The following is a 21190-nucleotide window of genomic DNA, read 5'->3' on the forward strand; positions in this document are numbered from 1 at the left end:
AGAGGATAACCACTCTAACACCTCTATTCAGCATTAGTAGCTAGGGCAATTAGGCGAGAAAATGAAATAAAAGTCATGTAGATTGGAAAAGAAGAACAAAACTAGGTCTCTTTGTCTGTGATATGATCTGGTATATAGAAAATCCTAAGGAATCCACAGGAAAAACAAATAGAGCCAATACATGAGTTGAGCAAGGTAGCAGGATACAAGATCAGTATACAAAAACCAATTATATTTCTGTACACTTGGAATTAATAATCCAAAAGTGAAATTAAGCAAAGAATTCTGTTTACAGTAGCATCAAAAAGATTAAAATATTAGGAGCAAATTTAATAAAAGAAGTGTAAGGCTGAACACTAAAAATATCAAGAAAGAAAAGAATATATAAATAAATGGAAGGACATCCCATATTAAGGAAACAAAATACTTAATATTGTTAAGATGGTACTTCCCCAGTTGATGTAGATGTTCACCACAATCCGTATCAAAATCCCAGCTGGCTTGATTATGGAAATTGGCAAGCTGATCCTAAAAATTATATGGAAGTACAAGGGATCCAGAATTGTGAAAAAAAAAAAAAGAAAGCTTTAGAAAGACGAAAGTAAGAGGAATCACTTTTTCTAATTTCAAACTTTACTGCAAAGCTGCAGTAATCAAAGCAGTGTGGTCCTGGCATGATGATGAACACGTGTATATAAGTGGAATTTAGTTGAGAGTCCTTAAATAAACCAATATATGTATGGTCATTTACTTTTTTAAGGAGGATGTCAACCCCGTTCATTGAGGGAAGTGGAGGAGGGGAAGAATCTTTTCAACAAATGGTTCTAGGTCAAGTGTATATTCACATGCAAAACAATGGAGTTGGACTTCCACTTTCCACCAACTACAAAAATTAACACAAATTAGATCAAAGACCTAAATGTAAGTGCTTAAACCAAATCTTTTAGAAGGAAGTATATGAGTAAATCTTTGTGACCTTCAATTAGGGTTTGTTTTTTTTTTTAATATGACACCAAAAACACAGGCAACCAAGACAAAATAGATAAGTAGGTCATCATAAAGCTTAAAAAGTTTTGGGATTCACAGGACACAGTCAAGAAGATGGAAAGTCAACATGCAGAATGGGAGAAAATACTTGGGAATCATACCTACGAGGTTCTAGTAGTCAGAATTTATAAAGAACTCCTACAGCTAGAACAAAAAGACAAACTGACCCCATAAAATGTTGGGCAACTAACTTGAATAGACATTTTTCCAAAGAAGGTTTGTGACTCTTCGATGAGCACGTGAAAAGATGACTGAACAGTATTAGTCATTAGGGAAATGGTCATCAAAAACACTGACAACTTCACACCCTCCAGCATGGCTACAGTGACGAAAGTGGATTAAGAAGTGCTGGTGAGGATTGGGAGACATTGGAACACCTGTGTGTTGCTATTGGGAATGTAAAACGGTCAGCCACATGGGAAAGTAGTCTCTTGGTTCCTTGCAACATTAAAGTTGGAGTTACCCTACAGCTCAGTAGGGTGCACTCCCTTACAGCCTTTCTGTTTTTGCCCAAATATCACCCTTTTAGTGGGGTTTTGCAATGAGCCATTCTCCCAGCTCTCCCAAGCCTCCTTTCTAACTTCATTTTCTTCCTTAGCAATTTCCACCTTCTGGCATGCCCTGTGATTTACTTATTTTGCAAGCTACCAAAGGGTAGGCTTTTCTTCTCATCCGTTTCCTTCGTAGCTAGCTACATACTCAAGAGAATTGGAAACGTACATCTCACAAAAACTTGTAATGGGTGTTCATAGCATTGTGTATGATAGCCAAAAAGTGGAAAAAACCCAAATTTCCCACTATAATCAAGATATACAACATTTATGTTATGTGAAAGATTCTCATTGTTTCCCTTCCTGATCAATTCTCATCCCCATGTCCACCCAAATCCAAACCAACACTGACCAACTTTCTGTCAGTGTAGATTAGATTAGCCTTTTCTATAGTTTTTTAAATATGAAATCATCCCTTATGTACTGTTATGTTTTGCTTTGTTGGTCAATGTAATGATTTTGAGATACATCTGTATTGTTGTGTGTGTCAGTAGTTTGTTCATTTCTTTTGCTAAGTAGTATTGTTTTGTATGGATATACCCTACAAATTTTTATGTATGTCTACATACATAATTTGTGTTTCTGGTTACCTATTGCTGGTCTTTTGTGTTGTTTCCAGTTTGGGGCTATTATGTATGAGTAGAGCTGTTATGAACATTTGTGTGCAAATTCTTGTATGTGCATATATTTTTATTTTTATAGTATGAATACCTAGAGTAGAATTGTTGGGTAGTAACTGCATGTGTAACAATTTTGGGAATTTTACCTGCTTCTTTTCCACTTACTCCCTATCTTTTCCAATCCTTAGTCTTGTCAGTACTTTAAATTCTATATCTGGTTGGCATGTAGTGATGTCTTATTGTGGTTTTAATTTGCATTTCCATGATAACTAAGGATCTTGAGCTTCTTTCATTTACTTTAATTCATATTTTTTGGAGTGTTTGTCCAAATCTTTATCCATTTGAAAACATTATTTTCTTATGTTTGAAGAGCAACTGTTCTTTATTTTCGATACTAGTCCTTCTGTAACATTAAAAATATTTTTCCCCAGAATGTGACTTACCTATTAATTTTATTAACAATATCTTACAAGGAGCAAAAGTTTTTAATTCTCATGTACTCCAATTTATCAATACTTCTTTTATGATTTGTTTTTCATATATTATTCAAGAAATCTTTACCTGCCCCAACGTGGCAGTGTTTTTTGCCTGTTTTTCCTTGACCTTTTATAATTTTTTTCTTTTATGTTTAGATCTATATCCATTTTGAGTTAATTTTTGATTATGGTGTGAGTACGTTTCAGGACTCATGTTTTGCCCTATGAATATCCAGTTATTCCAGCACCGTTTAAAACAATTAATTTTCTTTTCCCCATTGGATTGCTTTGGCGCCTTTGTCTAAAGTGAAATCATTGTATGGACGTGTGCCTGTTTTGGGTGTCTATTGTGTTTGTCATGTTGGCGTGGAAAGTGGAAGTCTTGCAGTAGGTTTTTTATATGTGACCTTTATGGAATGGAGGTAATTTTCTTCTGTTTGTAGTTGGCTGCAATTTCTTTACTATAAATGGGTGTTCAATTTTGTCAAATGCTTTATCTGAATCTATTGAAGTAATTATTTTTCAAAGCTTTACATTCAGTAAAATTCACTTTTTTGGGTGTATAGTTCTGAGGGATTTGACAAGTACATGTATTTCTATAGCTACTACCACAATCAGGATACAGAGCAGTTCTGTTACCTCAAAAAATTCACCGATTCTGCCACTGAGTGGACAAACCATAAACCTACCCTTAACAGCTAGCAAGCGCTCATGTATTTTCTGTCCCTACTGTTTGTCTTTTGCAAATTGTCGTATAAATAGAATCGTATGTATCTTCTGAGTCTGGCTTCTTTCGCTTACCTTAATGCTTGTGGAATTCAGCAGTATTGTGTAGCAATAGTTTGTTCCTTTTTATTGGCGAATAGTATTCTATTGTATGGATCCCACAGTTTATCCATTCACTAATTGAAGGGCGTTTGTATTATTTTTCAGATGTTGCTGACTATGTATGAAGCTGCTAGTAACATTGTGTTTAGATTTACGTGTGAACATAAATTTTCATTTCTCTAGCGTCATTTCTAGGATTGGGAAGGCTCGGTCATATTCTAAGTGTGACAGCTTTATAAGAATCTGCCAAACTCTTGTTAGAGTGCCTGTGCTATTTTACTTTCACCAGAAGTGTTTAGCGTTCTAGTTGGTGGGTTTCTTTACCAGTACTTGCTATGGTGAGTTTTAATGTGCCTTTCTCTGATGACTAATGATGCTGAGCGCTTTACATATGTTTACTTACCATCTGTATCTCTTCTTGGATGAAATGATCATATGGTTTTTATCTTTTATTAATATTAATATTTTATTAATGAGTGAGTTAAATTTTATCTTGATTGATTTTTGAATCTTAGCCAACCATTTCTCCCTGGGTTAAACTCACTTTTTATATATCGCTAGATTCAGGTTACTTATATTTTTATGTGTACATTTGTGATTGATATTGGTCTATAATTTTTTAATGTAGTATCTTTCTCAGATTTTGGTATCAAGTGTAAACTGGTATATAACATTATAAAATCAGTTGAGAAGTATTCTCAAATCCTCCTTTTAATGAAAGAGTTGGGGTAAGATTGGTATTATTATTCCTTAAAAGTTTGATAAAATTTACTGGTGAAGCAATCCAGGCTTCAAATTTTCTTTGAGTGAAAGTTTTTAGTAATGAATTCAGTTAACATAATCGATGTGGGATTATTCAGATTTTCTATTTGTTTTTGAGCCAATTTTGGCAAGTTATATCTTTTCAGGAATTATTTAATCTAAAACGTGAAATTTATAGACATAGTTGTCTTTATATTTCTTTATTATCCTTTAAACATCTAAAGATCTTTGGTGATTCTTCCCCTTTCATTTCTTGTATTGGTACCTTGATATTTGTACATACACTCCAATTTTCTTCTTCATATCATCTTTGTGGTATATCTAGTACCATCCTTTTCCTCTTATCTCTTAGTATCTTTATATTTAAAATGGGAATGCTATACACAGCATATAATTGCTTTCGTGTTTTCGTCTAAATTAACCATCTCGTTCTAATTTAAATGGAGTGTGGAGAATATTTACATTCAGTGTTTTTATAAATATGATTGGATTTAAGTTTAAATATTATTTTATCTTTTCCTGCTTCTCTGGGCTCAGTTCAGTATTTTGTAGAATTCTATTTTATCTACACTATTAGTTTATTAAAATATTCCCTTGTTTTAAGTTACTTTAGTCTTTATAGTGTGCATCTTTAACATCACAATCGGCCACAAGTAGTATTACATATTATGTGTAAGGTTCTTGCAACAGTCTGCTTCCGTTTCTAGTACATGCCTTTTGTCCTGTGGTTGTCATGTTTTTTTGGGTTGTTTCTACATGTGACAAATGCCAGAATACATTGTTTTACTTAAGCTGTTGCAATCTCTCTAAGCCTTCGGAAACCTTCCTCTGCCATTTAAGAAGGTACTTGTGGCCACTCTTGTAGTGTGTTTTTCTTGTCAAAATAGCTCAACTGAAACATTTCTCTGTATTTCCTTTTCTGTATAATTCTGGGTTACCCTGGACCACTAGAGACATTCTGGTGACATTGGCAAGGTAAAAACGAAGCAGAAACCATGTTCTTCTGTTTGGCCTGTCAGTGGGCTCAGGACATTATCTTGGAGCTCACGTGTGTGGTCACTTAACAGCTTGGTAACCATGTTGGCAGGCGGCAGCAGCTGAACCTGGCTTCCCCAGTCCCTGCCAGAGCTCCTCCTTCAGCTTCTGTACCCCTTGGGACATGTGAAGTCTTTAGCTCCATGACAAAGGCACTAGCCTCTCCTGCAGAATTCCCCCATCGTCAAAGTGGGAGGATTGGAGGACACACGATGTCAGCGCCGGTTCCAGTCCATGTTTTTCTAAGATTCTCCTTTGTTCTTGCTTCCCTCACTTCACGTCCAACTTTCTTGTCCAGCTGCCTGCCCTGCTAACTGGAAGTTCCAGAAGCAGACTGAGAAGTGACAGCCTTATGTAGACTTTTTAACCACCTCCTGCTACAATTTACTTATTAACTCGTCTCCTGAGTCCATCCTCTCTGATACCTCTGTATATGCATTATGTGTTTTGCTTCAAACTCTCACTCCTTTAACTTTAGAAGAAATTATTCAATGATAAAATGTCTTCAATTTACCCACATATTTTCGATTTCTTATGTTTTTCATTCTGTTAGATAGACCCACTTTTTAAAAATTATTTATTTTTTAAGATTGGCACCTGAGCTAACAACTGTTGCCAATCTTCTTCTTCTTTCTTTCTTTTTTCTTCTTCTTTTCCCCAAAGCCCTCCAGTACATACTTGTACTTTTTAGCTGTAGGTCCTTCTAGTTGTGGCTTGTGGGATGCCACCTCAGCATGGCTTGATCAGCGCTGCCATATCTGTGCCCGGGATTTGAACTGGCGAAACACTGGGTGGCCAAAGTGGAGCCTGCAAACTTAACCACTTGGCCATGGGGCCGACTGCTAGATCCGCGTTTTTTATGTAGTACTATTTTTCTTCTGCTTAAGAACTTCCTTTACCATTTTGTGTAATGTAGGTCTGCTACTGATTAATTCTTTCATCGTCTTTGGAAGTTTTTATTCTTTATTTTTTGACAGATATTGTTGTGTATGGAATTCTAGGTTGAAATTTTTTCTTTTTAGCAGTTTACAGATATTGTTCACTGGCCATCTGGCTGGTATAATTTCTTTTACTTTATTTTAATTGCAGTAATTTTGACTTATAACATTATATAAATTTCAGGTGTACATCATTATATTTTGATTTCTGCGTAAATTACATCTTGTTCACCACCCAGAGGCTAATTACCATCCATCACCATACACATGTGAATCACCCCTTTCTCCCTTCTCCCTCCCTGCTTCCCCTCTGGTATGCACCAATACAGTCTCTGTCTCTGTGCGTTTGTTTTTGTTTTTATCTTCTATTTGACTGGTATAATTTTATGGTAATTCTTACCCTTATTCCTCTGTATCAAATGTGTCTTTTTTCCTTGATTACTTTTAAGATTCTGTTTTTTTGTTGTTTTCAGCAATTGCTTAGTGTCTTGGTGTGTGCATTTTATATGGGTGTTTATCTTGCTTAGCATTTACTGAACTTAAACTTTGATATGTGGATTTCTATTTTATTTCAAATATAGATACATTTTGGCGACTTGGTTCAGTTATTTTTTTCTTCAAATAAATGCTCACCTTTCTTGCTGGGTCTCCATTATACGTATGATAGACCTGTTAATATTGTCCCATAGATCTTTGAAATTTTTTTCCTTTTTTCCGTGTCATTTTTCTTTTATTTCAATTTGAATAGATTGTATTTCTTTGTCTTTATGTTCTCTCATCTTTGCTTCTTTAATATCTAGTTACTTTTTAAATCTCATCCAAGGAAATTTTCATTTCAGATATTGTACTTTTTTCTCTGAAAGTGTCATTTGGTTTATTTTAATATCCCTTTTCTTATCACACTATGTTGAAATTTCCCTTTAAATACCTGAACATAGTTTTTAGACATAATAACTTTTAATATCCTGTCTGCTAGCTCCATTCCCTTTGTCATTTCAGGTTGCACTTTATTAAACTGATACCTCTCTGGGCTATCCAGTATCTTCTGCCAATGTGTTCTCTGGCATTTACTCAAATCATAAACTCCCTGGTTTTTCTTTGGCCGGCTTTGCAGAGTTAGACTGTACGCATACATAGCTTAATGCTGTACTCAATCTGCCTTGGACTGAATGCATACTGAGGTGCAGTTTAACCCCTTCCTCTGTATATCCTGCTGATTGGCAGCTAAATCCGGAGTCTTGATAACACTCGGATTTGCTCTCTTTGAAAAGGTTAAAACTGATGTGTTTTTTCTTTGAACAGATCTCATGTCTAATTGTCTCCTTTTGTGACTTTAGCAGCCAGTTCTCACTGCCTAGATAATTTAATTCGTTGAGAGTTTCAAAATCATCATACTCTAATTCTGTGATTTCTTTTCCTTTTCTAACATAAAATTTTTATTGAGGTATAATTAAACTGTACATGTGTAAAGTATATCATTTGATAAGTTTGATACATGTATACATACACTCCTGGAACCATCACGACAATCAACATAATGAACACAGTTCTCGCCTGTCTGTTGGATTCCTAGGGCTTCTATAGAAAATTACCAGAAACCACGTGGTTTAAAATAACAGGAATTTATTGTCTCACAGTTCTTTATTTCAGAAGTGTGAAATCAAGATGTCAGCAGACACTCCAGGGGAGAATCCATTCCTGGCTTTTTTCAGCTTCTGGCTGCTACAAGTGTTCCTTGACTTGTGGCCACATCACTCCAGTGTCTACTTCCATGGTCATATTGCATCCTCCTCTTCTCTCTCAAAACTCTGTCTTCCTGTCTCTAATAAGGGTGCTGATGATTGCGTTTGGACCCTATCAGATTATCCAAGATAAGCTCCACCTCTCAAGATCCTTCACTTAATCACATTTTTCACCGTATAGAGTTCACTCACAGAAGGTAGCATTGCAAGTTGAATCTGTCTTGGGGATAGCATGTTTTTAGCCTAGGATAATCCACAACAGTTTCCTTGTGTCCCTTTGTAATCCATTCTCCTTTCTCTCCCTCCACCTTCCTTAGGCAAGCCCTGATCCACTTTCTACTTTCTGTCACAATAGAGTTGATTGCATTTTCTACAATTACAGCAGAATGATACAATGTGAAGTTTTTCTCTTATTTCTTTCACCAAGCATAATTATGTTGAGATTCAACTATGTTTTTATGTGACGTTTGAGTTAAATGAATATCTGTTCATCTGTTGATTGACATTTCTAGTTTTTGGCAATAACAAAGATGCTATGGACATCTGTTTATAAGCTTTGGTATGGACATATGCTTTCAGTTCTTTTGGGCAAATACCTAGGAGTTGGATGCCTAGATTGTATGGTCGATATATGTTTAAATTTGTAAGATTTTAGCTTTAGATTTAGATAATTAAAATTATAGATTTTAATTTATAAGACAATCTTTTGCTTTGTTGTTATACCATTTCATATCCCTAGCAGCTCTCAGAGTGTTCTGGATCCTCCATATCTTATGAACAATTGGTATGGTCAGCCTTTTTAATTTTGACCTTTCAGATAAGTGTATAGTGGCATTTCATTGCGGTTTTAATTTGCTTTGCCATAATGACTTGATGTTGAGTATCTTATTTGTTGTCTTCCTTGGTGCACTATCTTTTAAAATCTTTTACCTGTTCCATTAGGTTGTTTGTTTTCATATCAAACTTGAGTTATTTCTATAGTCTACATAAAAATACCCTTTTTGACTATTATTTACTGTGATTTTTCTTTTCATTCTTGTGATGGTGTCTTTGGAAGAACACAAGTTTTTAAGTTTCACAAAAATCCAATTTATCAATTTATTCTTTGTGAATCATGGTTTTTGGTGGTGTATCTTAAGAATTCTTTGCCAAGCCCAATGTCACAGATATTTTTCCCTATTTTCTTCCAGAAGTTTTACACTTTTATGTTTTACATTCAGGTCTGTGATCTGTTTTTAGTTCACTTTTGTTCATCAACATATGGATTCTTTTTTTTTTTGCGTATGGACATCCCAGTTGTTCTCACATCATTTTGTAAAAAACTGTCCTTTCCTCACTCTATTGCCTTTGCACACTGATGAAAGGAAGTTGTCCATATATGTATGGATCTACTTCTGATTATGTGTTCCATTGATTGGTGTGTGTTGACATCAATACTAAACTTGCTGATTACTGTGTCTTCATAATAAGTCTTATTATTAAGTAGTGTTGTCCTCCTACTGTGGTCTTCTTTTCAAAGTTGTTTTGTCTATTCTAGGTTCTTTGCATGTCCCTCTCAATTTCAGGATCAGCTTGTCGATTTCATCATCAACAAAAAGTCTACTGCGATTTTTATTAGAATTACATTTAAATTATAGATCGATTTAGCAATAATTATTGATAATCTTAACAATACCAACTTTTTCATTCCATGAACATGATGTACCTCTACATTTATTTAGATCTTTAACTTTTCTCAGCAGTTTTGTAGTTTTTAGTTTACAAGTCTTATACTGCAGTTTTGTGGGTTTTAGTGTACAAGTCTTACACTTCTTTTGTGAGATTCATACGTCAATTTTTTGGATTTTTGATGCTACTGTAAATTGTATTTTTAAAATTTGAATTCCTGAGTGTTCTCTAATATTTACATATTGGTCATGTATGCTTCAATCTTGCTATACTCAATTATTATTTTCTAGTAGCTGTTTTGTCAATTACATTTGACTTTCTACACCTATGATAAGTAATCTGTGATTAAAGAGATTTTTGTTTCTTAATTTCTCTCCTGCATGCTTTTGTTTTCTTGCTTTATTGCACAGCCTAGAACCTGTAGTCCAATGTTAAGTAGAAGTGGTGAGGGCATGGCTTTGAATGTGGTAAGCATTCATTCTCTCACCATTAGATACGATGTTAGCTGTGGGGTTTTGGCAGATGGTCTTTATCAGGTTGAGTTCTTTTTTCGTCATTTGTTGTGTGTTTTTATCAGGGATGCATTTTGTTAAATGCTGTTTTGTTTTCTGGGTTTGTTTTTCTTGTTTTTTTTTTTTTTTTAAAGATTTTATTTTTTCCTTTTTCTCCCCAAAGCCTCCCAGTACATAGTTGTATATTCTTAGTTGTGGGTCCTTCTAATTATGGTATGTGGGACGCTGCCTCAGCGTGGTTTGATGAGCGGTGCCATGTCTGCGCCCAGGATTTGAACCAACGAAACACTGGGCCGCCTGCAGCGGAGCGCACAAACTCAACCACTCAGCCACGGGGCCAGCCCCCTGGGTTTGGTTTTTTTTTTTTTTTGCGTCTTTAGACTTGATCGATCTGGGGGGGGTTTCCTTTTATTTTGTTAATGTAGTGACGTATATTGATTGAATTTTCAAATATTAAACCAATATCATATTCCTTGGATTGGTCATTGCTATGCTATGAATATTTGTGTCCCTGTCAACATATGATGAAATCCTTACCCCCAAAGATGATGGCGTTAGGAGGTGGGGCCTTTGGGAGATGCTTAGACCTTGAGGGTAGAGCCCATATGAGTGGGATGAGTGTTCTTATAAAGAGACCCACAGAGATACCCCTCCCCTTCCACCATGTGAGGACCGAGTGAGAAGGCACTGGCTGTGACCCAGGAAGAGGGCCCTCACCAGAATGTGACTGTGCCTAGTGTCTTGATCTGGGACTTCCCAGCCTCCAGAACTGTGAGAAATAAATTTCTGTTGTCTATAAGCTACCCAGTCTTTTGGATTTTGCCGTAATAACTTGAATAGATTCAGACAGGCATGGTGTATTATCTTTTTTAATGTATTGATGGATTCTGTTTGCTAAGATATTGTTCAGTATTTTGCATATATGTCTACAAGGTTTTGTAGTGTGAATTTCCACTTCTTGTATTGTTTTGTTGTTTTTTGGTATCAGAGTAACTGGCTACATAGAGTGATTCAGTCATCATCAATTTTCTGGAAAAGTTTGTTTAAAATTGGTACTACTTCTTCATGAAATATCTGGAACAACTCACCAGTGAAGCTACCTACCCTTGGGATTTTGATTTTCTTTGTGGGAAGGTTTTCCACTACCAGTTTAAATGGCTTACTCGGTATAGTGTTGTCACACTGATTTATACCTTCTCATGCATGTGTCGTCGTTGGTAAGGCTGGGTGTTGTACTGATCCATATGCAAATACAAATTAGGGAATTTCCTTCTCTGGCTGTTTCCATACCAGGATTCCTCCCTCACTTTCCCGTTTGGCAGTGCTCCCTCCATTGTTCTGGTAGCCAGAATTATATTGGAGTTTCTGTTGGAAGTTTTGTAGCCCATGCTTGCCTCACCATAACTGGGACCTACCCTTGAGGCAAGGACATGAGAGTGAGTAAAGAAGCAAGAAACTCAGCTCAGTCTGGGTTGCTCGGAAATGTTTTGACTTCTTTCCAAAACCCTCCTGCTTTTATTTTGCTGTCCTTATGGGGTTAATTTTTGTATCTTGTCAAGTGTTTATGGTTGAAATCAGTGGAGGGGTGGAGGGGTGGAGGGGTGGAGGGGTGGGGGGGTGGGGGGCGGCCAGTCTAGGCTGGAGGGACTTAATGCCACCATGCTGGAACTAGACCTCCTTCAATTAAGGAGTTATTTAATGATTAAAAGTAGCTTTTTTTCTCTTGCACCCTTGCTCATTCCTTGCTTTTCATTGCCTGGTTTATATGTATCACGATCATTTTTATGCTACTGTTTTTGCAGTTTTGGTTGGTCATAGCTCTCTGAATCTTTGAAGTCTTCCTCTTTTTGGAATATGATTTCTAGGCCTACTTTTCCCACTCACTTTCTAAATTTTCCCTTTGTCCAACTATTCTGTGCCTATATTTTAGCTGTGGATGTTGAGAAATTACCATATAGATGTTAAAGTGTGTTTACTACAGCTGTCTTTTCTGGAAGCTTTTTTCTGCCATCCGGCTGGTTTAGGCTTCTCTTCTGTGGTCAATTTTGATAAATTTTTTTAGAAAGTTGTCCATTCTTTCAAAAGTGTTCACGTAGTACTCTTGTAATTTAAATAAATTCCTCTGTGCTTCTTATTTTCCCCTTTTCATTTCTTGTTTTTGTTTTTACTCTCTTTTTTGGTTGGTTTACCTAATATTTCGTGTAACAGTTTTTTAAAGCTCTAGCTCTTTGATTGATTTGTTAATGCTACTGTCTTCTCACTCATTATATTCTGCTTTTATCTTGATTTCTCTGGTTTCCTCTACTGTGTTGTTTATTTTCTACCTATTGGGCTTTGATCCTTAACTCATTTTTTTTAATAGGGAAAGTTTAAGTTTGGAGTTCTCTGAGTGGTGAAATTGTGTGCCCAAGATTCTAGTGTGGGCTTATTTTCTATATAGTCGTCTACTAGAATTCTTCCATTTCAGTTTTCTCTTTCCATAGCAATCCAGCATTTTTGGAGACGGCTGTACCTTCCTGCATGGGAGGACTTTTGGTTTTCTAATATTTGTTATTGATTTCTATTGTTACTCTGTTTTGAATAGTGTTGTTAAGATTGTTTCTGCTTTTTGTACACATACCTGTATCTAGTCACAAGAAGATATTTTTTTGCCCCCAAGTCATAGCCTCCTCATTAAGCACTTTCAATTTTGCTCAAGATTTCACTGCATATGGACTTTTATCCTTCAATTCACAACTGCCAATTGTTTTTCATATAATTCTTGGCACTTTCCTCTAGACTCAGTTGTATAATTCAGGTTCCCTCTTTTGTGCCAAGTTCCTAAATGTTCAAAATACCGTAAGACATAGTATGTGTCAGAAAATTGATTAACATACTTTGCTTAGGCTTAGTAAAATGGTTGGCCTTGGTTAAAAGGGAAAGCAAGAGAGGGAGCTGAGAAAAGATATAAGAAATAAGACAGATTGAACAGCTGTCCAGTAGTAAATAATAAAATCTTATAAGAGGATAACTAAGTAAAGATTCTCAGTATCTTAATTGTTACAAAGAGCGAAGCAGAGCACAGATGGCTGTGCATAGGAGGGAGTGAACCACAGTGATGGAAATGTGTATTTTTGAGGGAACTGTGCTTGAAGAATGATCATGTATAAATAATTCCCTTTTTAAATGTAATATGTGTATATATTTTAGATGGAAGTGGTATTTTACAGCTGGCTGGTATTGGCTCTCTAAGGACAGTGTTATACATATCCTAAGTCTGAGTACATTCATCTTATGTTGATAGCTTGAAGTTGCCTGTGGTGGGAGTATTTACACTGTAGACATTGGCAAACACTACAGATCAGGGCTGGAGGTGTTTTGTGTGTGTCTCTAGAGCTGGTTGTTAAACGTTTACCAGCGCTCTACTGCAGAATCTTATTTTCTGAACTTTCCTTTTATGTTTTCAAGTTTTATAACTGTATATTAGAGTTCTTTAAATCATCTTTAATGGATGAGATTTTCAATTTTGTCTTAATTATAGGACATTTTCTGATCAATAAAACAATTTGTTTTTCGTTTTTGTTTTAGATTTGGAATCAAGATATGAAATAATCAGCTCTGGAAAAATGTACATTTATACAAAACATTCATCTCTTACTCTACAGCACAGAATTAATAATGGAGAGAAACCCTATGAATGTAAAGAATGTGGGAAGACCTTTAGGCGTCCTACAGACCTTAGAGTACATCACATAATCCATACTGGTGAGAAACCATATGAATGTAAGGAATGTGGCAAGGCCTTTAGTCGTCTTACAGATCTCAGAGTACATCAGAGAATTCATACTGGTGAGAAACCCTATGAATGTGAAGAATGTGGGAAGGCCTTTAGTCGTGCCTCAAACCTTGCTCAACATGGAAGAGTTCACACTGGTGAGAAATCCTATGTATGTCAGAAATGTGGGAAGGCCTTTAGTGATGTTGGAACACTTAGAATACATCAGAGAATTCATACTGGTGAGAAACCCTATGAATGTAAGGAATGTGGGAAGGCCTTTAGTCAAGCCTCCAATCTTATACAACATGACAGAATTCACACTGGTGAAAAACCCTATGAATGTAAAGATTGTGGGAAGGCCTTTAGTCATGCCTCACATCTTGTTAGACATGAGAGAATTCACACTGGTGAGAAACCCTATGCATGTGAAGAATGTGGGAAGGCTTTTAGGAGTAGCCATCAACTTACTATACATCATAGATTTCATAGTGGTGAGAAACCCTATGAATGTAAGGAATGCGGGAAGGCCTTTAGTGTGTATGGACGGCTTACTCGGCATCAGAGTATTCATAGTGGTAAGAAACCCTTTGAATGTAACAAATGCGGGAAGTCCTTTAGACTCAGTTCAAGCCTCAAAGTACATCGGAGTATTCATACTGGTGAGAAGCCCTTTGAGTGTAACAGATGTGGGAAGTCCTTTAGGCTTAGTTCAATGCTTAAAGTACATCACAGAATTCATACAGGAGAGAGACTTTATGGAATATATGTATAGTAGACACTGGAATTATACCACTGAGAAACAATTTAAATGAAGAGGATGTGAGAAGACTTTTTCAGGAGGGCTCATAAGGCATCAAATAATTTATACACTCATGAAGTCCTTGGAATTTAAATAGTGTTTAAAGTTTTTCAGTTATGACCCAAATATTGTTCACATTCAGAGAATTTGTGTTGTATTTTATAGGAAAGTCTTTTATGGCATTCCTGTTGTTTCACTTTTGACTGAGCATCCAGGCTGTGGGGCCAAGGTCACAAGGCAGATAAGTACCACTCAAGAAAGAGACCAGTGCATCATTTGAGGTCATGGAGAACAGAAAACGTACACACCAGATCAAGTGGTATAAAGTTTACTTACAGCAAAAGAGGAGATGGAATGCACAAGATCTAACTGATTGCAGTGTGTCGGTAACCTGTGGCCAGCAAGTCAACTCCACATCTGACAGGGCTGATGAGCTGCACACAACCCACTTTGTGCTGCAGGGGCAAGACACCAACCCTTCCCTGTGAGGTCTGACATCCAGAAAACTGGGTGCATGTCTGATTGATGGCCATTGAGACCTGTGATTAACCAGAACAAAGGAGTAAACATTAAGTCTGACACAGGGAAAGGTATTCCCACACAAGGCAATAAACCCATCAGAGGCTGTAAGGGCTCTTTGTCTTTTGGTAGAGAGGTGTTGCTGGCCCAACAAGGCCTATTCTTTTTCTTTCCCCCAGCTTTAGTGAGGTATAATTGACGAAATTATAAATGTAAGGTGTGCAAGTGGTGCTAAGGGGGAAATTTATAGCTATAAATGCTTATATTAAAAAAAAAACAAGGGGCTGGCCCGGTGGTGCAGTGCTTAAATTTGCACATTCTGCTTCGGCAGCCTGGTGTTCGCTGGTTCAGATCCCAGGTGCGGACCTGCACACCACTGCTGTGGCAGGCGTCCCACATAGAAAGTAGAGGAAGATGGGCACAGATGTTAGCTCAGGGCCAGTCTTCCTCAGCAAAAAGAGGAGGATTGGCAGCAGATGTTAGCTCAGGGCTGATCTTCCTAAAAAAAAACAAGAAAGATCTCAAATCACCCACCTAACTTTACAACTTAAGGATCTAGAGAAAAAACAAGTAAATTCAAAGCTAACAGAATGAAGGAAATAATAAAGATTAGAGCAGTAATAAATGAAATAGAGAAAATCATGAAACCAAAAGTTGGTTTTCCACAAAGACCAACAAAATTGACAAGCCTTTAGCTAGATGGACTAAGAAAAAAAAAGGAGACTCAAATTACAAATTCACAAGTGAAAGTGGAGACATTATTACAAATTCTACAGAAATAAATGGATTCTAAGAGAGAACTTTAAACAATTTTATGCCAGATAATATGATAACCTAGATGAAATGGACGAATTCCTAGAAACATAAATCCTACCAAGACTTAATAATGAAGAAATAAGAGATCTGAGTAGAGTAGTACATAGTCTGTAAAAAGTAAAGACATTGGCTCAGTAATAAGAAATCTCTCAACAGAGAAAAGCCCTGGACCTGATGGCTTCACTGTTGAATTCTACCAAACATTTAAAGAAGAACCAATACTAATCCCTCTCAAACTTTTCCAAACAATTGAAGAGGAGGAAATACTTCCTGACTCATTCTAGGAGTCCAGTAACACGTGTTACCAAAGCAAGTCAAAGACACCACAGGAAAGAAAACTGCAGAACAGTATTCCTTATGAACATTGATGCAAAAATACTAGCAAACAGAGTTCAGCAGCATATTAAAAGGATTGTACACCATCACCGAATGAAATTTATTTCTGGAATGCTAGGATAGTTCTGCATGTGAAAATTGACCAACGTAATATGTCACATCAACAAAATGAAGGAAAACAACCACATGATCATCTCAATTGATGCAGAAAAAGCATTTAACAAAATTCAGCATCCTTTCATGAGAAAAACACACACGAAACAGAAAGAAACTATCTCCATGTAATAAAAGTTACATATGAAAAACGCACAGCAAACCAAATACTTGATGGTGAAAGACAAAGTTTTTCATCTAAAATTGGAAAGAAGGGAAGGATGCCCACTTTCACCACTTCTGTTTAACATTGTGCTGGAATTTCTAGCCAGATCAAAGGCAAGGGAAAGAAGTCAAAGGCATCCACATTAGAAAGGAAAAAGTAAAATTATCTCATTGCAGGTGATATAATGATATGTGTTGAAAATCCTGAGGACTCCATAGAAAAGCTGTTAGATTTAATAAATGAATTCAACAGAGTAGCAGGATACAAAGTCAACACAGAAATATCACTTACATTTCTATACACTAACAACAGTATGAAAAGGATATTTCAAAAACAGTTCCATTTACAACAGCATCAGAAAGAATGAAATACTGGGGCTGGCCTGGTGGTGCAGCAGATAAGTTCGTGCACACTGCCTTGGCGGCCTAGGGTTCGCTGTTTTGGATCCTGGCCACAACCTACATACTGCTTACCAAGCCATGCTGTGGTAGGCGTCCCACATAGAAAATAGAGGAAGATGAGCACAGATGTTAGCTCAGGGCCAATCTTCCTCAGTCAAAAAAAAAGAGATTGGCAGCTCAGAGCTAGTCTTCCTGAAAAAAAAAAAGAATGAAATACTTAGGAATTAACCAAGGAGGTCAGAGATTTGGACAATGAAAACTATAAAACATTGCTGAAGGAAACTAAAGAAGACATAAATAAATGGAAACACATCCTGTGTTCATGGATACAAGTCTTAATGTTGTTAAAATATCAGTCTTACCCAAAGAAATATACAGATTCAATACAAGTCCTATCAAAATCCCAATGATATACTTTTTTTGCAGGCATACAAAACCTATCCTAAAATTCATTTGGAATCTCAAGGGAGCTCAAATTGCCAAAACAATCTTGAAAAAGAACAAAATCGGTGGACTCTCAATTCCTGGTTTCAAAACTTAACACAAAACTATAATAATCAGAGTAGTGTGGTCTTGGCACAAAGACAGACATGTATAGACCAACAGAATAGAATAAAGAGCCCAGAAATAAACCTTCACGTATATAGTCAAGTGATTTTTGACAAGACTGCCAAAACCATTCAGGGGGAAAGGACAGTCCTTGCAAAATATTGTGCTGTGACAACTGGATATCCACATGTAAAAGAATGAAGTTGGACTCTTCTCTAACACCGTACAAAAATTGTGTCAATGGATCAAGGACCTAAATGTTAAGACCTAAAACAGTAAAACTATTAGAGTAAAGCATAGGACAAAAGGTTCATGATGTAGGATTTGGCAATGATTTCTTGGATGTGACACCAAAGGCGCAGGTAACAAAAGAAAAAATAGACCAATTGCACTTCATAAAAATTAAATTTTGTGTATCAGAAGACATTATCCTTCTGAAATACCACCATTGAAGGTAATGCAATATCCTTTTCAACATGTCGTTTTTGCAAATCACTTTCCTATAGCTACACATCTTCATTAGAAGTGAATGTGTGGGTCATTGTTGCCTAAAAGATAAAAGACACTATCCATGGAGTAAAAAGGCACCCCAAAGCATGAGAGAAAATATTTGCAAATCATATCTGATAAGCAATTAATATCCAGAATATAGAGAAACTTTAAAAAGTCAACAACAGGGGCTGGCCCCGTGGCCGAGTGGTTACGTTCGCGTGCTCCGCTGCAGGCGGCCCAGTGTTTCGTCGGTTCGAATCCTGGGTGCGGACATGGCACTGCTCATCAGACCACGCTGAGGCAGCGTCCCACATGCCACAACTAGAGGAACCCACAACGAAGAATACACAACTATGTACCGGGGGCTTTGGGGAGAAAAAGGAAAAAATAAAATCTTTAAAAAATAAAAAAAAAAAATTAAAAAAAAAAGTCAACAACAAAGAAACCACCCAACTCAAAAATTGGCAAAGGACTTGAATAGACATTTCTCTGAAGAAAAATATATGATTGTACAATGAGTACATGAAAAGATGCTTACTATCACTAATCATTAAGGCAATGCAAGTCAAAACTACAGTGAGATACCATCTCATACCCATTAGGATGGCTACTATATTAAAAAGAGAAGAACAAGTGTTGGTGAGGATGTAGAGAAATTAGAACCCTTCTGCATTGTTGGTGGGAATGTAAAATGGTACAGCTGTTGTGGAAAACAGTATGGACGTTCCTCAAAAGATGAAAAATAGAATTACATATGATCCAGCAATTCCACTGGTGGGTATATACCCCCCAAAATTGAAATTGGGGTCTCAAAGAGATAGTTCCATACCCACGTTCGTAGCAGCATATTTCACAATAACTGAAAGATGGAAGAAACCCAACTGTCCCTCATTGGATGAATGGATAAGCCAAATGTGATATTTACATAAAGTGGACTACTCTTCAGCCTTAAAAAGGAAGGAAATTCTGCACTATGCTACAACCTGGGTAAACCTTGAGGACATAGTAAATGAAATAAGCTGTCACAAAAGGCAAATATTCTGTGATTCCACTTACATGAGGTACTTAGAGTGGGCAAACTCATGACTAGAACTTGTAATGGTGGCTATCAGTGGCTAGAGGGAGGGGGCGATGGGATGTTATTTCACTGTTTCATAGTTTCACTGTTACAAAATGAAGAGTTATGAGGATGATGGTGGTGATGGCTGCACAACAGTGTCAGTGAATTTAATACCACTGAACTGTATACTTAAAAATGGTTCAGATGGGAAGTTTTATGTTGTGTGTATTTAAAACAGCAACAACAACAGAATAGCACAGACTAGGTAGCTTAAACAGCAGAAATTGATTTTCTCATAGTTCTGGAGACCAGAAAATCAAGATGTCAGCAGGTTTAGCTGCTTCTGAGGCCTCTCTCCTTGGCTTGCAGATGGCTGCCTTCTTGTTCCGTCCTCACATGGCCTTTTCTCTGTGCCTGTGCATCTCTGGTGTCTCTCTATGTCCTTATAGGGGAGTTAGTGAGATTGGATTAGGGCTCGTCCAAATGACCTCATTTTAACATAATTACCTCTTTAACGCCGTATCTCCAAATACATTGTGAGGTACTGGGGGTCAGCATTTCAACATGTGAATTTTGAGGAGACATTTAAATCCATAACTGTTCAGACTGATACAGCATGGACCAAGGTCTCAGGCATACACAAACACTGTCTTTAGGCAGGATATCCCAAGGGCTCAGAGGTTATCTCCCAGGAGCTGGTCATGGGTCAGTCCTTTCTTTGAGTGTGCAGGGTTTGGGCAAACCAAGGGTGACGTGTTAACCATTACACACACCATGTAAGCACTAACGAAAAGAAAGCGCTTATTAAGATAATATGCATAACTAGAGATAAAGAGGGACATAGTGATAAAAAGGTGAACTCACCAGAAATCTACAATTTAAAGTTTTGTATGAACCTGATAACTTAAAAATTTATAAAGTAGAAATTAACACCACCAACAGAAGAAATAATAAAAAATTGGCAGTTATAGTGGAAGACTTTAACCCACCTCCCTGAGTATGTGAGAGGACAAGCAGACAAAACTCAATAAAGAGAATATCTGAATAACGTGATTAACAAACTTGACATATGTAGAATGTCATACCCAATAATGACAGAAACAGTATTTTCCTGTGCATATGGAACATCATAAAAATCTATCACGTGGTTGAACCATAAGTTCCAACACATTTTAAAAGATTAGAAGTATTCAGATTATGTCCTAGGAGTAAAGAGGATCTTATCTGTTAGAGTATCTACAAAAGACCTTCTGAATCATGAGGTATTGAAAACTTTCCCCTGAGATTTGGGATGAGACACGATGTCCATTATCACCACCAGTACTCAACATTGTATTGGAGAGCTCAGCCAGTGCAAACGGCAAATAGAAAAAGACCTAAAGGTTGGAAAGGAAGAAATAAAGTAGTCATTAATGTGTACAGAGGATATCTAAAAGAATTGCAGGCAACTTAGTGGAATTAATGTGTGAAATTAGTAAGGTTGCTGGCTATAATGTTAATATTTTTTAAATTGTGCTTATATGTACCAGCAACAAACAATTTTAAGTAATATTTTTAAATTATCATGTACAGTAGTATTAAAAAATATCAAATACCTAGTAATAAATCTAACGAGACATGCAAAACCTCTACATAGGACATTATGAACATGATTGAGAGAAATTAAAGTATACCTAAATAAATGAAGGGGTATATACCATGTTTGTGGATTAGAAGACTCAATATTGAAGTAATTTCAGTTTTCTGGAATCTGAGCTATATATTTAATGCACACTGCTCCCCCTCTCCCCCAAATCATCAGGTTTGTGTAGCTGACAAGCAGATTCTAAAATCTACTTGAAATTTTAAAGGACCAAGAAAAGGTAATATGAATTTCAAGAAGGAGGAAGAGGGAGGAACAACAAGAAACCTGGACAGTTTGTCCTAACGAGGGTCAAGACTCACTGTAAAGCTACGGTAATTA

At 36.6% G+C, this 21190-nt stretch overlaps 1 protein-coding gene across 1 annotated transcript in view; it reads left to right on the forward strand.

The window, feature by feature from the left end:
* The window catches only part of LOC103552493 (zinc finger protein 30-like), a 66584-nt gene that overhangs the window by 11611 nt on the left and 33783 nt on the right, over positions 1-21190 (forward strand). Inside the window, exon 5 of the mRNA XM_070559516.1 lies at positions 13747-14707. Coding sequence (XP_070415617.1) covers positions 13747-14707 — 961 coding nt within the window. The remainder of the gene's footprint in view (positions 1-13746; positions 14708-21190) is intronic.

Source organism: Equus przewalskii, chromosome 9, assembly GCF_037783145.1.
Source record: "Equus przewalskii isolate Varuska chromosome 9, EquPr2, whole genome shotgun sequence".
NCBI classification, from domain to species: domain Eukaryota; kingdom Metazoa; phylum Chordata; class Mammalia; order Perissodactyla; family Equidae; genus Equus; species Equus przewalskii.